Source organism: Acomys minous, assembly GCF_964271855.1.
Source record: "Acomys minous genome assembly, chromosome: 11".
NCBI lineage: Eukaryota > Metazoa > Chordata > Mammalia > Rodentia > Muridae > Acomys > Acomys minous.
Genome location: NC_140492.1, coordinates 110,685,314 through 110,702,922, shown reverse-complemented (window position 1 = coordinate 110,702,922; position 17,609 = coordinate 110,685,314). Strand labels below are relative to the sequence as shown.

General features: G+C 43.7%; 1 protein-coding gene across 9 annotated transcripts in view; it reads right to left on the bottom strand.

Annotated features, from left to right (window-relative positions):
- The window catches only part of SLC38A9 (solute carrier family 38 member 9), a 78,928-nt gene extending 64,455 nt beyond the window's left edge, over window positions 1–14,473 (bottom strand). For 4 of the 9 annotated variants that reach the window (XM_084801027.1, XM_084801031.1, XM_084801029.1 and 1 more), the window contains exon 1: window positions 1,291–1,451. Coding sequence is in view for 1 of the 9 variants with exons in the window: in XM_084801026.1 (XP_084657152.1) it covers window positions 4,340–4,449 (110 nt within the window). In the remaining 8 variants the exon portion in view is untranslated. Of the gene's footprint in view, window positions 1–1,290; window positions 1,452–4,339; window positions 4,484–14,218 lie in introns of those variants that run through there. The other 5 variants (XM_084801028.1, XM_084801032.1, XM_084801026.1 and 2 more) reach the window with 4 other exon arrangements.
- Between the last annotated feature and the right edge of the window lie 3,136 nt (window positions 14,474–17,609).

The window sequence follows — 17,609 nt, the reverse complement described above, 5'->3', positions numbered from 1 at the left end:
ACCACCCAATGATTTTCCACTCTAACACCAAGTGGACAACAGAGTCCTACAAAACTGTAACAGCCGAGTGCTGGTAAACAGACTGTAGGGGAAAAGTAAGTGTGCAAAGCATTTTTAGGAGGTTGAAGCGTGAGGAGCGCCTGCCGTAGGTAACCCTGGGCCTAGGAGAAACAAAGGAAGATGCAGAGAAGGGGACAGATAAAGACCAGAGCTACTCAAGGCAGAGTGCTTGCCTAGCATATACAAGGCCATGGGTTCAATCCCCAGCACCGGGTAAAAGTTAAAAATCAACCATCCATAACTTTGTAGGCTGGCTGGGATGGTCAGCTTCCCCAGGGCACAGACAGAGAGCAGTGGGAAAATATGAAGCAATACTGAATAGTAGCTCCATCAGTCTCCAAAAGTCCGAGAAAAGCCTGTTAATTCTCTATAGAATGTATCAAATAGAACACGGGAGAGTTCTAGACCTTTCTGCCCTTCCATTTACATTTGTGTGGTTCATTCTACCCCAAACAGGTAAAGAAAAAAAAAATAGCATAGGAGGGAGGCATGCTAAAGGAAAGGCGGCCTTACTTTTCAATAAAGCACCTTAAAGATCCAAATGCCTATGGCACGTTTCAAAACCCTTCCTCTACCTGGTTTAGACTCTAGCTCACCTAAATGATAAGCATGCAACCAACCCTTCAGTTTGTAGCAGTTAAAATGCTTCTATCCGAACTAATTTAAGATTTAAGACTGCCACCTAGTGGAAGGGAGAGAAATAACACAAGCTAACTGTAGGTTAAGTACTAGTCAAACATTTTTTTTTTCTATCATCCCACAGACATGCTGTTTCCCAAATGTAAGATGATGCTTGGCATCACAATCACAAATGCTAGTTAGCTGGAATATGTGGCAATGTAAATCTGAAAAGTATAAACAATTTAAAGTCCTCAGTTCACAATTATGACAAATGAACTTGGGTTTGGAAAGGTGAGCAGACAGCTGGAGACAGCAAATTACATGCTATACATGGTACAGGGATGGCACCGAAGGAGGGTGACTCAAGGAACAGAAGCTTGGTGACCGTTGTTGAGGTTGGATCGTCTACTGGAAGACATGGTGGGTCTGAGTTTTATGTACGCGTAGGAGGGGAGAAGCCAGATCTCAGCAGAAGCCATGTTTCCTAGCACTCACACACTTTTCCTCACCACACAGCGTCTGCTTTCTCAAGCAGAAATCACCCCACAGGCGGAAGCAGCGAGCACTGCTAAGTTCTTACAGGTGTTGCTCGCCTTCACCCATGCTTACCAGTTACGCCAGGGCTGAGAACAGCGGACTCCTTCGTTTGACACGTTTCATTATAGAAAGTGTATTTCCATTTAATCTACCCCGTTAGATTGAAATTTCAAGGGCCTGAAGTCCTGCCGACTTACGTAATGGAATGCACTCTCATGACCTATGTCCTATTGTCACAGTGGCCAATTATTTATCACAGAACTTAGAGGTTTCAAGAACACTCTAAGCACCCAGCCAGCATTTATTAGTGCTCACACTCACTCATACTGAATATGTCACCGAGATCACAGAGTCAGTTTCTCTATCTCGTCCGAGAGAGACTATTAATGACAATGACACATTTGTGTGATCAATTTAGCACTACCAGCTTCAGCTAAAAGAACTGGGAAATCAAGTATCTGAGAGATGGCTAACATCATCCTCAGGGCCAGCTCTCCGCACTCCTCGTCTCCCGGGCTGGAAGGAGCTGCGGCTTTTAACCACACTGCCATGCAGCTGATAGCGAGAGGTGCTGAGCATCCACTACTCCTGTCTACCGAGCTCCCTTACCTCAGCTGCTCAGTTCCCCTCAGCCACCTCACTCTCCCCCAGACTCCATTCAGACTACTTAATCACTGCTGGCCGGGTGGTGCTGTGCCGACAGGTAACTGTCATTCCTGGCCAAGCCATTCAAGCCACCGAAGAGCCATTTGAGGAAGAACAGGAATCACACGCGAGAAGACCTCCCATGACACCAGCTGCTAAGACCAGGACAGTGCAAGCGTGAAACCCTGCAAGCATGCCCGGTGCTTCCGGGAAAAAAGTCACATGCTGCATCACCAGTCACCGATCCTCTTTATGGCAAAAGGACACTTCTGCATGCAGGAGGGACACACAACCTGCTCGATGACTAAATCAAAAGTGATGCAGGAGAATCAGGTTTCCTAAGTGTGAGGTGTTAATAAAATCTTAACCAATGCACTCTGTTTATATGGCCAAATTACATAAGAGATAAATGAAAAGATAACATATATGGCCAAGAATACAAAGAAAAAATTCAGTGAATACAAAGAAAAAGATTCCAAGTCCAGTTTTTTACATATATAATACACATAGACATTGTGACTGTGTGTGTGTGTGTTAAGTGTTTTTTAAATGATCTGTTTATGTGTTCCGGTACTTTGTCTGCAAGAATGTCCATGCACCATGTGCGTGACTGGTGTTGATGGAGGCCAGAAGAAGGCGTCACACCTCCTGGGACTGGAATTACAAATGGTTGTGAGCCATCATGTTAGTGTTAGGAAATCAAATCCAGGGCCTCTGAAAGAACAGTCAGATCTCTTAACCATTGAGCTATCTTTCCAGCCCTCTTTGTGTATTTTTATTTACTATATTACCTGTCTGTCTGTCTGTCTGTCTGTCTATCTATTTATCTATCTACCTACCTATCTATCACTCGCGACAGGGTCTTACTATGTAGTCCTGGTTGTCCTGGAACTCATTCTGTAGACCAGACCAGCCTCAAACACACAGATCTGCCTGTTTCTACCGCACAAGTGTTGGGATTAAAAGCATGTGCCATTATGCCCAGCTTTAAATGCAATTTATAATTGACAGCATCTCAGATTTGATGAACTATTCCAAATCCTATCTTACACCATTCAGGACCAATTTAGTCTTTCTCACAGATTTTTTGTTTGTTTGTTTTTGTTTTTGTTTTTTCAAGACAGGGTTTCTCTGTGTAGCCTTGGCTGTCGTGGACTCACTTTGTAGACCAGGCTGGCCTTGAACTCAGGTCAATCCACCTGCCTCTGCCTCCGGAGTGCTGGGATTACAGGTGTGCGCCACCACCGCCTGACTTTTCTCACAGATTTTGTATATTCCTGTTAAAATTACTTTATATTTTATATATTTTTCTACTTCATTTTCTTACTGGAAGGCTATTTATTTTTGTCTTAAATTTTCTTTTATATTCATGTATTTATTTATGTATTTATTTAATTACTTTGTGTGTGTGTGTGTGTATGTGTCTGTATGTGTGTGTGTATCTGTGTGTGTACACTCAAGTGCCATTGTGCAGAAAACTTGCATTGGGCGAGTCATCTCCCTCTCTCATGTGAGTCCTGGGGATTTAACTCGGGTTGTCAGGCTCAGTAGTAAGTGCCTCTTCCTGCTGAGCCATCGTGCTAGGGCCTGGGTTTTTTGTTTGTTTGTTTGTTCTTAAATAGACAAGGTATCACTAGTAGCTCAGGCTGGACCCTGTCTCACAACCTTCCTGCCTCTGTCTCTTGAGTGCTAAGTGATAGATGTGTTCTACCATTTTTGGTCTTTCTTTTGCCTATTTTGTAAATAACCACTTTGTGTATGTGGCCCACAAGTATGTACACGCACTGAGGCCAGAGCAGGACAACTGTCCTCCACCTTATTTCTATGAGGCAGGGCTCTTCCTTAATCTGGAACTCAGGTTTTTTGATTAGCCTGGCAGGCTGCATGTCATGGTGCTCCTCCTGGGTCTACCCGCTGCACCTCTGCACTTAAAGGTGTGCATGGGCCCCCATCTAATGCCTGTGGTTGCTGGGATGCAATCTCAGGCCCTCCTGTTTGCACCTTACTCAGAGCAGCATCTCTCTACACAGAGGCTACTTTACTGAACTCGCTGTTGCATTTTTCTGAAGGGGATTCTCTTCAGGGTTCCAGTTACAAACTGAAACATTACTTCATCTCAAATCATTTAAAGTATCTGCTGGTGTTTAAAGTCAGTGAAGGTAAAGACTGTTGCTTCTCTATCTTTAGCATCAACCACTTTGTATGAAGTGGGAAATCAACACATATTTGAGGCAATTTACATAAACATATCTTACTTGATAAAACCCAACCCTTTCCTTGACAGACATGTTGATTTTAGTCCAAAGCACAAAATATGTAACAGGAAACAGTACTCATATCACCGTACACACATACATCAGAGTATAAATCCCGTAAGAAAATGGGTATTATCAATGCTATTCATCTTTTTGGCCGTAATTTATTATATCTAATTGTTAGAAGCCCTGATTATGAGATAAATGCACTAAAGCCTTACCTTTTAGACCTTAGATCTGACGAATCAAACTGGATATTCATAGGTCCAGGGTTGACTTCATGTTCTACCTCAGGGATAAGATTCCTGGACTCACTATCCACATCTGCCATTTTTCTCAGATTCCAGTCACTGAGGAAGCTAGTCCTATATAAATCAGACAAAGGTAATTTAGTTTAACCTTACAAATATCTTACCATTTTTAATATATTTGCATGCAAAAGAAATAGAAAAGCATGGGACTTTGCTGAAAGCATCATTTAAAAAGATGGCTCACTGTTACCCAGGTTAGTCTCCAACTCTTAAACAAGCCTGGGCCTATAGATACAAAGCCATCATGACTTCAGTGAGGTATATGATTGACATATTTGTCAGAAATACTAGTAACTAATATTTCTTATCTCTCAGTGTAATGAGGAACAGGTGAGACAATTCGTTTCCCAGAATATACAGTCAGTTATTTGGACTCAACACTAGATTAGAATATTTTTAAAAAATCTTTTTGGAAAGCTTTAAAAAGCAGGAATAAAGATGGGAGCGGTAGCGCACCCCTTTAATCCTAGAACTCAAGGAGGCGGAGGCAGGCGGATTGCTATGAGTTCAAGGCCAGCCTGGTCTACAAAGTGAGTCCAGGACAGCCAAGGAAACACAAGAAACTTTTCTTGAAAAACAAAAACAAACAAAGAGAGGGGTGAGAAATGAAACCAGATAAGTTGACAGCACAGGAAAGAAGCATGGGGATGCCTGCGGGAAATGGCTGCTTTATCAGAACTGGAGCTCGTGTCTTCAGAGCCTCGAGACTTAGGAGATACACAGAGACCAAGGTCCACCTAAAGTAAAGACTACAAGAGGTTAGTTACCCTCGGAGCAGAGTTCAAGAAGTGCACGGGCCTCAGATTCTCACGAGGAAGTGAGGTTTCCGTAACACTGTGGCTATCACATTAGGCAGTATGAAGAAAACCCACTGCAACTGTAGAAGGTTCAGCAGATGTAGGCACGCCAGCTTCTACAGTAACACGTCTGGCCAAACAGCTCTCCGGAACGCACACCTGCAGATCCAGCTGCCCACTCAGCATCTATACCTGGATATGATTGTACAACTCAGACTTGGCGTGTTTCAAACTTGATTTTCTTTCTCAAAAAACGCACACTGTTTTCCTGACTCCAATTAGTAGGATCTTTGACCTTCTAACTGCTCTGGTCACGACTCTTGGCATCATGATGGCTTCTGTCCTCACGTTCAGCATCCGTCCATTACCACATCTCATCAGTTCTCCCTTCACAGAGGGACCAGAGACCCAGAACCACGCCGTCCCCACTCTGTGCCACTGCAACTGCTTCTGTTTATGAGAATGTACTACTTTTGTTATTATGAGCATATGTGAAATTTCACTTTAAAATGCTTAAGACGTGTTATCTTCTCATCCTTGGGATCTCATGGTCTAACAGACACTGCTGAGAACGGGACTTCAGGGAGGTTAATGGCAAAGCCTATACTGTTTTCTTCAGCTAGTGAATTTTTATTATATTAGAATTCTTAGAATCTTTCACAGGCATTATAATATAAACCAAATGTTACTATGCTGGTGTACTCTAGAATAGCTAGCTCATTTACTGAAATACTTTTTTTTTTTTTGCTTACTCTACTTTCATTGAAAAATCATGACCTGTACAATTAAAATGATTTTATCTAAAATAAAAGTCTATATTTCAATAAGAGCATCATATGGAATCTAAGACTACTTGTAGTTTGGAAAAGATTGTGAAGGACTTAGCAACATCTCTTTCTTCAGTCAGCTTCCCCCAAACAATATTTAATAAAAATAACTAAAGAACTACAGCAGCTCAGTGGCACTTCCTGCTCCTACGCCTGTCCTACAGTCTAGTCTGCCATAAAGGGACAGAAAGAGGTGCAGAACAGAGCAATACAGAAGGAATTGGACATCCTCCAGTCTGGTGGTGCACGTTGGGGAGGATTGTGTATCTGACACACGAGGGCTGCGATCAGCAGGACTGCTGGACAGCGTACACTGCACGACACAACCTCCTACCAAAGATGAGCCAGGCAAAATTCTACCACTTCTGCTGCTGAGAAGTCGCCAGAAGGACAACAAGAGGTTGTGACAGGAAGTACAGGAACTCCCATATGGTAATCACAGTGTTCATTCAACTTCTTCAATCTAGATCTAGTTACAGGGGTATTTGCTCTCTCTCTCTTCTCTCTCCCTCTCCCTCTCCCTCTCCCTCCCTCTCTCTCTCTCTCTCTCTCTCTCTCTCTCTCCCTCTCTCTCTGTCTCTCTCTCTGTCTCTTCTCTCTCTCCTCTGTCTCTGTCTGTCTCTTTCTCTCTCTCTCTCTCTCTCTCTCTCTCTCTCTCTCTCTCTCTCTCTGTCTCTGTCTCTCTCTCTCGTTACTGTTGGTATTGCCATTCTCCACAGAAAGATGAAAGGCACAAGGGAGCAATCCCTGAATGTCAGAAGCAGGCCTGAGCTGATGCTCTCCACCACCGTGCTGTGCTGTGTGCCCCGCTCTGTCATGGCACGTGTCCAGTAACCTTCACCTTCTCCTAGTTCATGTCCCTGTGGGCACTAAGCAAGTACTGTCGTATCATTCCTGATGTGTTAATGGACTCTTACATTAACTTTTCTAACCAATTTTTTTCCTGCCCCCCCTCCCCCTTTCTCTCTATGATGAGTACAGACCACAGGGCTGTTAGGTGAGTGCTCTACCCCAGAGCCACACCCTAGCCAAACGTATCCTGATGTTCTAACAATAGCACTTATGGAAGGATTGAAAGTAAATAAGGTTTTGTATCAGGACTCGGTATCTGCCATTCACCATGTAGGTTAGCACCACCCATTTAGCCTCCATGCCATTATCTCCCCACTTGCAAAATCAAAATAATGGCATCCACCTCACTAGTTTACATAAGGGTTAAAAATAGTGGTGCATGCATTAAAACTCTGTACTGAGAAATGTTCAGCTGTGTAACTATGCTCAATAGACAAATAAAAATACGTTTTAAATGCCACCTTTGAACTTCTCCCTTTCAAATGAAAGCTTCATTAATAATAGACATATAGGCAATTGCCATCAACATGCCATGAATATGTGACACAGATGCTAGCATCGTGTTCTATTCCCCAAATATGTGCATTTTCTCTTCTCTGTTTCTTTCCCTTTCACTTCCCTCTTCGGTTCTGCTTTCCTGGCCAATATATAAGCCAGTCACGTCCTTATTAGTCCTGCTAAGGACAAGACACGCCAAAGGACCACACTAAACAGTATCTGGGAGGAGTAGCACTTCAAAGACACTGGAAGGGAAAGACAAATGTGGCCCGGTGGCAGAGTGCTTGCCCAGAATGTGGGACTGCGGCACCACAGAACAGGAAGAAAGGCATAACCAAAGCCAAGACCACCCCAGCTTAACTATTTCGCTTCCACACGCTGTGAGTGTTAGAATGGCAGAAGTTACTAAGAGAGCCAAAATATAAAGCAAAGGTAACCCCTGAACACAGTCACTCAACAGGTGCTTACTGAGTCCCTGCAACGTAAAGAGGTGTTGAGAAAAAATTGAAAATTAAGCCACATTCCCTACCATCAATAAATTTAAAAACATAACTTAAAAAGCTGAGAGACCATCCCCTAAAGCTCTGAAGTGCTAGCCCAGCGGCATGCATACCCAATGCAAGTTTTCAGTTCACTGTTTCATTTTAGTTCAACTCTATACCAAACACTGGGCCTGGTTTCCAAATCAGCTTGGAAAGAGATCAGTGAAAGACTTGCTCCGAGCTATAACCTGGCTAATGGGAACAGTGCATCAATAACCACGATGCACACAAACAAATAAGATTTATCCCAGGTTCAAAGATTTCTTCAGTTGGCTCTTTGAAATGGATTCACACTAAAATGGAAGATGGAAGGAACAGAAAGAAGCTACTTAAGATGGAAAAGAAATTGCCTTTTATCACTTAGCTAGCAAAGCCTCAGAGATGACTGAGTCAGATCGTGTTGGCTCCCAGTGCTATTTTCTTTATGTCACAACTGACACTAACCTACTTATAAAGTGAACACTCACAAGTTCATTGTTTCCTTATGTGAAAAGTGAAGATCTGACTAATTTTTAAAATGGCTCCTTGAGGCAATGGGAAAAAATATTCCATGCAACACCAAAGAAAGAAACATTAGAAATTTATCTGAGAAGCGCAGTGGCATTAAATTTTATAAACACTGTAATCATCTTGTAGGCATGTCACTTTAAGGATTCTGCTATAACATAAAATTTTTAAATTCTTTCAGCTAAAAAAAAAAAGCATTTTAGAAAATGAAAAGCTAAATACAAGGAAAACAGTACCCTCGCATCAAAAAAGAATGGCATGAGGTTGGGAGGTTGGGGAGAAATTTATTTGGAAAAATCTAAAACCCATAAAAGTGTTTCTTTGAAATGTATAAATGTGTATGTTTAAGCACTGAGAACCATGCCAAACTCTATTAATCTGTGTGATGGAGCTGCTGTTATTTAGTATAGAGAGTAAAATCTGAAGTAGGAAAAGAAATAAAGAAAAAGGATGATCTTCATAGAATTATTGAAGAGCCACACCAAAAAATAAAATAAAATAAAAGTGCTAAAGGGAAAGAATTCACTTCTAGAGAGGTTAGCTGAGAGCCATTTTGGAGGAACTTCAGAGTAAAGGATGCATCTGTCAGTAGAAGGGGCGTGGGAGGCAGAGCTAATGCTGTCTTACTGGATGCTCCCTGCTGTCTAAAGTTTTGTATGATGCTGGACCTTGGGAAAGAAATATACCTTCACATTAGAAGGACGGGAGGGGAAGAAGAGAAGGAAGGAATAAGGGAAAATAGAAAAAGCAGCCGAAGCTCCAGGAAGAAGCTTGTCTTCGATCACTTAGCTAACAAAGCCGCAGCTGGGACTGAATTGGATCAGGGTGGCGCCCAGTGCCACATCCTCTGCGCTGTGGCACGTGCCTTAGGGAAGAGCTTAAGGTCTCTGAAAGACCCAAGAACCATCTGCACAATCAGGTCTCCAGCATCTAGACTGAGTAGGAGGACAATTATCAGCCCAAACAGCAAAGGGCCGTCACCTGGAGAACACAGGTGGAACGGAGATGGCAGAAATTCTACGTCGGGCATCCATCAGTGGGAAAGCAAGCACAACGGTATGTTGTATTTAAGGCAAATTAGTTTAAAGGGATCTGTTTTCTGACGCAAGCTCTTTTGCTTTTATTTTGGTTTTGTCTCAGGGATATCTCCCTGGTCACCGTCAGTCCTACCAGGGACAGTGCAGCAGGAGAAGGGAGCACAGCCAAGGGAGAGTGACAACAAATCTGCTTAAAGAGAGAAAGAGCGGGGTGGCTACCCTTCGCTATTTGTAGAGCAGCACTGCAGCATTGCTTCTTAAACTAAACCCAGACTGTCCCTAAGTCCGGACAGAGAAGGTCCTTTGAATTCCTGGAGATCTTTTAACAGGGACTGAATACACTGAGAAAGAGGGAACGTTTAGGAAGAGTCAGCCTTGCCAGAAAGTAGCATTAGGGAAGTGGTGTGAGGAAGGCATGGCGGCCATTCAGGAACTCAGTGGCTCTGGGTTAACCACGTATGAATATTCATCTTGACTGCTGAATGTTGAAATGTTGTGGCATAGTAAAATTAGTGATTTATTCCAAAGAAGCCGAAAGCTGATTTAAACAAAACAAAACTCATAAATGAGGAACCCAGAGCTCTTAGTGCCTCTTTTATCAAATATTTAATCATTTTAAAGCGAATGAGTGCAGAACTTGGTGGTTTCCAGCTGCCTCAGTCAGGTAGCTCACACTGGTGGTTCCAGAAGCAATTTAATGGTTTTTTTTTAAACGAGTAAAACTGTAAGATACGCTGCTATTTGATGACGTGTGTTGTGAAGGGAATAAGAGTCTGCAACTAGGTTAGAATGCAGACTAGTCTATCAATGGCAAAAATGCTAAGCATTCCTATGCATTTCTTTGCTGCAGTCGTAACAATGATATAGTGTGTGTTAAACAGTGAGGCGACACAAGCAGACATCCAGTCCTAGAATCTTAACCCCTGGTGTTGTTTGGTTTATGTTTTTTGTTTTGTTCTGTTTTTGTTTGTTTGAGACAGGGTTTCTCTGTGATAGCCTTGGCTGTCCTGTACTCACTTTGTAGACCAGGCTGGCCTCGAACTCACAGCGATCCACCTGCCTCTGCCTCCCAAGTGCTGGGATTAAAGGCGTGTGCGCCACCACTGCCCGGCTTAAACCCTGATTTTAAAACAAAGCCCTAACTTCAAGACTCTAAACCCAAAGCTCAGTCATTAAGAGTTCTTGGTTGTTTAAAACTGGTTTTAGTCCTGGAGTACTCTCATGCTGCCTCCAAGGTTTATGTGTTGAAAGTAATTACCAAGGCTTCAGAGATGACTCAGCGTTACAGTAGTAAGAGAGAGGCCTTTAGGAGACGAGTTAATGACCAACGTGAATAGAACTTTATCAAAGGGATGAAGGGGTTGAGCTAGAAGCCCCCTTTGCCTTTCTGTCTCTCTTACTGTGCAAGAACATAACACGAAGGGGCCGTCCTGGAAGTGGCGATCAGGCCCTTACCAAACACCCAAACCAAGTGCACCCTGACCTCGGATGCTCCAGGACTGTCACATATAAATTTGTTGTCCACAAATGACTTCATCTCAGGTATTTTACGAGAATGGCAAAGACGGGCCCCTAAAGGATGCTGGCAGCTAACTTCATTTGTGTGATACTGAGGTAAAAACAAATGTGAGTTAAAATGAATGTCAGGGTTAAAATGGTGACGCTGGGAACACTAGGGCTAAGAAATAAAAGGCCTCGCAGCTGGGTGTGAGATAGCCCAGCTGAGTAGATAAGGAAGACAGAGCTCTGGGGAGAACAACAAAGTTGGTCAAGGCAGGCTCCACTTGGCTCCCACCACGTCGCTAACCACCCTGAGAACATACCAAGGCTCTGGTGCCCTTTGGCCTCTTCTTGCATCTAATTGCAACAAGCTAAATTGTAAGGTGGCTTTTAGTAAAGACCCACCTATTAAATTCCTGCTCCTACAGGTCCCCAAAAGGGATGGGGCTCAGTTAATACATGACAGGCATATGTGACTCGGTATGCTAAAAGTCATAGAGGTACTAGAAAGGGAAGTAAGGCTGATTAATGTGTGACTATAGTTCAAGTTGACGCCAACCCCGGGTAGCAAGGAGCTGGTTACCGTGGTTGGCGGTAGCATCATGGACAGAGACTGAATTACCTGCACTGTTCTCTGGTCATGGCCTGCAGAGCCCAGATGTTTTTATACATATCCATAAGCAAATCTACAGTATTTATGCTAAGATGCTAGCATCAATTTGCAGGATAGACTAGGTTGTGGTAAGATAAATATTTCTATGGACATAAACATCCAAGGAGTTTACGTTCTTTTTCAGAGGCTGAAAATAGTTACTATCTAATACATTTGCATATATTACAAAATTTAAGATACTGTATGTTCAGTTTACTAGGCCATAGAGTGAGTTTTTTTTTTTAAATAAAGGGGTGGAAAGAAATTATTTAAGTCATTAGGCATCTTCAATTACCTAACTCTGCCTTTAGTATGACAGATAGTATGGAAATTAGTGTGCATGGCTGTATTCTAATAGCAATTTATGAAAGGAAATTACAGTCACCAGCGAGTGAAATTTAATAAGAGTTGACCTATCTTTGTAGTATAAATGCAAGGGAATCGTGCTATTTTTAAAAAGCAGCCTGGCCAGGCGTGGTGGCGCACGCCTTTAATCCCAGCACTCAGGAGGCAGAGGCAGGAGGATCTCTGTGAGTTCGAGGCCAGCCTGGTCTACAAAGCAAGTCTAGGACAGCCAAGACTACACAGAGAGACCCTGTCTCAAAAATAAATAAATAAATAAATAAATAAATAAATAAATAAATATGGCAGCCTGGTAGAAGCGGTGAGTGTGTGTATATCTGTTTTCTCTATAAATCTGCCAGAGTCTACTAACACCCTTACCTCAATTCCTTCCTTGTGAATAATTTACCAGTGTGTTAATAGCTGATAGCCACTGTTCTACAATTCTGATGTCACCAGCGGTACATTTTTCTACTCTGACCAACTAACGCTTCAAAGGATGATAAAACCTGGCAGTGTAGAACACAGTGTAGTCTGGAACTCACCAAGGCAGTTACTCTGGCTCCCAAGAACCTCTCCTCCCACAGCAGCAACACTAGAGTCTCTGATGTTGAGTTTTAGATAAAAAAAACTAACCAAACAAAAACAAAACAACAACTGCTGGCAAAGAGCTGACACTTAAGTGTACTATAAAATGCAGGCCTGCTGGGACATTTTCACCTCTTGTGATTTTTTTCATGTTTATGCCAGGTCCTTTATAAAAACACTATACTGTTTTCGTTTGTCGTTCAGGTTAGCGGTACTGTGTTCCTGAGCTTACCCCCACCCTGTTAAATACTTGGAGTATTATAAAACTGCAATGGCAGACTTTCAAGTGTAGAATACGTTCATACTTCTTAAGGTTTTGAAAGGAAATCTAAAACTGATTGTTCTCAAAGCATTAGTGGGCAAAGTTTGGGAATGCAACATAAATTTTATTTTTTTAGAGGTACAAAACTATGTGGCATCTTTGTTAATATGGAAGTAGCCTGTTTTTCCTGTACGTGTGGTGTGTGTGTATCTACATGTTTGTGTTGTGTGTGCCCACATGCATGTGGAGTCTAGAAACTGAAGTCGGTGTCTTCCCTCTGCCTTACTTTTTGTGACTAGGTGGCTAACAAGCCCCCGAGTCCAGCTGTTTCTATCTCCCCAATTATTGGGCTCACTATGTGTACCACAGCAACCAGTTTTGGTTTTACAAAGGTGCTGGGACACAGGACCTCATACTGGCAGGGACAGTAGTTTGGAGACCAGCCATCTCTCCATCTCTGGTTTTCAGGTTTGAGAAAGTGTCACTATTTATGTTTCTAACCGGAGACCATCCCTCTGCCTGTTTTACCCTCCTGAGTCCTGGGATTGTAGGCTTGCCCCATGTCTATCTGGTCATAGTTCTTTCTAAGGCATGCAGAGTTTTCTCTAACTTATAAGTGTCATTTGACCCACTGAAAAGTTTTATTGAAGACAACAAAGCCCAAGATAGATAATGAACAAAGACTTCTTGCCTGTTACTCCGAATGCCAGCTCTTTGATATATTTAAAAACATCAAATACAAAATCAGAGAGGGCGCTCAAATCTACTGACCTCAACAACAGATAAGGCACTACCAAAGGACCCTTACAGTTAGATTTTAGACAAGTTGGCTAATAAGTGACTGATGATAAGCGGGTGTCTCCGACTCCTTAGGTCTTTTCCTGATTTGTAAAGCGAGGAGAAAGCTTTCGCCTAGCTGCCTCACTGCTCCGTATTGCGAGACAGCCAACACACCACTGCCACCCACAATTAGAGCTGGAAAAGTGGCTTGGTGGGAGAGATTTCATTGCATCTACCAGCACCTGTCCAAGCACAAGTGAGTCATAACCTTACCACCAGTGTGGCAGGGATACCAGGGGCTTCCGCTCGCTCTCGCTTCCCCTCTCTAATTCTTTTTCACGGGACACCTCTATTCCTGCAATTATCCAAACTGTCCTCTCACGCCGGCATGGGGTGCTCATCTGCTGTAACCCTCCCTGCCTTTTTCCAGAGGCTCCAGCTGACTCAGACTTCCTCAGTTCCCGTGGACTCCCCGCACTCGACCCACTCGACACGTGCCTCTCCCGAGCAGTGTCCCCGACCGGGAGCTTGGCTCTGACCACAGCCCAAAGACCCCCTCCTTGATGACAGCATGTTGGCCGCAAGCTCAGCCCTTCTCTGCTCACCTGGGCTCCCTCTCCGATTGTCCCAGGGTGAGTTTGCCAGGAGCGAGAACGTGCTCTACCTCAGCAGGCCAATCAATCCCTCCACCTCGGAAAACCAGATCAGGAGGCGAAGACCACTTCTCAGACCTCGCAGTTGGCAGCTGCTCGGCGACTTGTCCCCAAAACAGGAAGAAGCAACGACTTAGGCCGCGGGGGCTGGCGGGGGATGAAGTCCTAGGCTCACCCAGCCCGCCGCCTCTGGCAAAGCCCCGCAATCCGGAACTACAACTCCCAGAAGGCTCTGCAGCAGGCAGCCATCCTCCCTTAAAACTCCGCCCTCCGACTTGGGAGGCGGGGTCGCTGCTGAGCAGGTATGCACACCTCTGGCCTGCTTTGCTTCTCTGCTGGAGGGAAAAAGAAGCAATTTCTTGTGAAGTTTTACTGCATCACAAGCCACGTGAGAAAAAGATGATGTGGCTGACGTCCCTGGTGACTTTCTTTTCAGGCTTTCCTGCCTCATGCTATGTTCTGTGGTCACGTGCTTGGATGCTGTGGATACTGAGGGCAACTGGACTGGAGTGAGATTTGGGAGATTGGGGGAGCTGTTAGCTTGCATTGATTTCTCTGTACTTTTGTTTTTGTTTGTTTGTTTGCTTTGGGGTTTTTTATTTATTTATTTTTTTTGAGACAGGGTTTCTCTGTCTACTCCTGGCTATCCAGGAACTCACTCTGTAGACCAGGCTAGCCTCGAACTCAGAGAGATCCACTTGTCTTAGCCTCCTGAATGATGGGATTAAAAACATGCGCCACTACGTCCGGCTTCTGTTGGATTTTTTTTAATGCATTGACAAATTGGACTCTAGATTAAGAGAAGCTTTCCGAGAATACTGACTCCCGCACAGTTTTCCCCAAACCAACGCAAATAAGCATACAATCTGCCTAGCTAACCGGGCAAGGTCTAACTAAATGCAAGCAAGAAATAAAGAGACTACAATTATGCCAGGTTTCCCACTGCGAAATTCTTAATAACACATTAATATACTATAGAATAAGATTTTTAAATTACTCAGGGTACAGATAGGCCAACATTAGAGCAAATTCTAAGACACACTTTGTTTGGGTTTCTTTTGCTGCAAAAATAAAAAATCAAGTTGGGGAGTGAAGGGTTTATTTGGCTTACACTTCCATTACTGAAGGAAGTCAGGCCAGGAACTCAAGCTGGGCAGGAACCTGGAGGCAGGAGCTGATGCAGAGGCCACGGAGGGGTGCTGCTTACTGGCCTGCTCCCTGTGGCTTGCTCAGCTTGCTTTCTTATAGAACCTAAGATGACCAGCCCATGGATGGCTCCACCCACAATGGGCTGGGCCCTCCTCCGTAAATCACTAATAAAGAAAGTGCCCTACACACCACACACACCAGCATGCACACAAACACTTAGTGACTAGGTAGAGAAGGAAGCATCTAAAGAAAAGTTTGGGAATGAGTTGCTCATGGTGGTAGACAAGAACAGCCAGGAAAAGCCAGGGAGTGGAGTAAAATTTTTCTTTAGAAAGTCATAGCCTCCGTATCATCATATTTAAGACATTAAAACTAGCTTAGCACCATTTAGTATCTAGTCAGCTAATACATTTCCTGAAGCTGTGGGACAGCTCAGTTGGTAAAGTGCTTGCCACCAACGCACAGAGACTTGAATGTAATCCTCCAAAGCTACATTAAAAAAAAAAAAAAGTCCCAGCTCATGATGGCATCGTGGTTGTAATCCCAATTCTGGAGATACAGAGACAGGTGGGTGTCTAGGGCTCACCCGCTGGCCGAGCTGCCTAGCTTGGCAATCTCCAGGTCAAAGCGAGACCGTGTCTCAGAAAACAAGATGGACAGCTCCCACGGAAGGACACCTAGGTTGTTCAAAGCTTCCACGCATATAAGCATACAGACACGCTCCCATACATAAAAGTATGCATGTACATGCATACACATGCACAAATATCCTGAATTTTGGGGGGGGGAGAGATAGACCTCACTATATAATCCTTACTTGCCTGGAACATGCTACGTAGACCAGACTGGACTCAACTCTGCCTGCCTCTGCCTCCTGAGGAGTGCTAGATTAAAGATACCAGCCACTATGCCCGGCCCAATTTCTTGTTTTGTATTATAAACTTTATAGTTGATTATAATCTGGATTCACACGTATTTGATTTGTCTCTTATCTCCTGAGATATTTTTTTCCAGTAATATTTCTTGCATTTTGTATTTTGTTGACTCTGCATCTGCGGTGAAACATAACATCCTATGTTTCTTTCATTTGCCATGGACTGGGAGTTAAATCTAAAAGTTTGATTATATCTAAAGTTGAATTTTGAAATGAAGCCTCTAGATGTAGTCTTTTGCACTTTCCATGGCAATACATCAGACAGCACATTGTTCTTAGAGATTTGTTTTGTTTTGTTTTGTTTGGTTTGGTTTGGTTTTTTGAGACAGAGTTTCACTGTATAGCCTTGGCTGTCCTAGACTTGCTTTGTAGACCAGGCTGGCCTCGAACTCACAGCAATCTGCCTGCCTCTGCCTCCCGAGTGCTGGAATTAAAGGCGTGCACCAACACGCCTGGCATTCTTGGAGATCTTTGTTTTGTGATATAAAGATATAAAGGCTATCTGGTGTGTGTGTGTGTGTGTGTGTGTGTGTGTGTGTGTGTATGTGCGCGCGCGTGTGTGCAGATGCTGTCTTCTGCAGAGAGGCAGAACAAGACAGCAGCTAAGTGAGATCATAGGCCAGCTGCCTCCCTGCTGATGCACTAACCAGTGTGTCTAGCCTATGGGCCTAGGGTGTTACATATCCCAGGCTGGCTGTAGGTAAGGGCCAACACATTTGTAGATAACATCATGCCATAATGTCATGAGGGTGGACACGCCTGCCTGCTTTTCATGCGCCACACTACCTTCACACGAGCTAAAGAAGTAAGACCATCTGTGGTGTTCTGATTTTAGTATAGCAGGAAAAGACACATTGAAAAGATGCCGAGGCCTGTATTACCCCTCCCGTAATTCCAAGCTTCATGGAGAGTGATTATCACCACTTTGGGGACTGAGGAGGAATTAAATCCTGACCTCTGACTTGAAGCAGATCATGGTGAGCTCAGTTCTGGGAGGAACGCTGTGCATCCTGTGGGCCAGGCTACTGCCTGAAGATGGTGCCATTGGACCTGAGGTAGTCAGACGGCCAAGACTGCGGCTAAGAATCTTGCCCACAATCTCAGCTATGTCCCTCATTCGAAGAATGAATAAAGAAACTGTGGTACAGTTACACTGTAGAATACTACTCAGCTATAAAAAACAAGAAAATCCTGAAATTTGTGGACAAATGGATGGAACTAGAAACGATCATCCTGAGTGAGTTAACCCAGAAGCAGAAA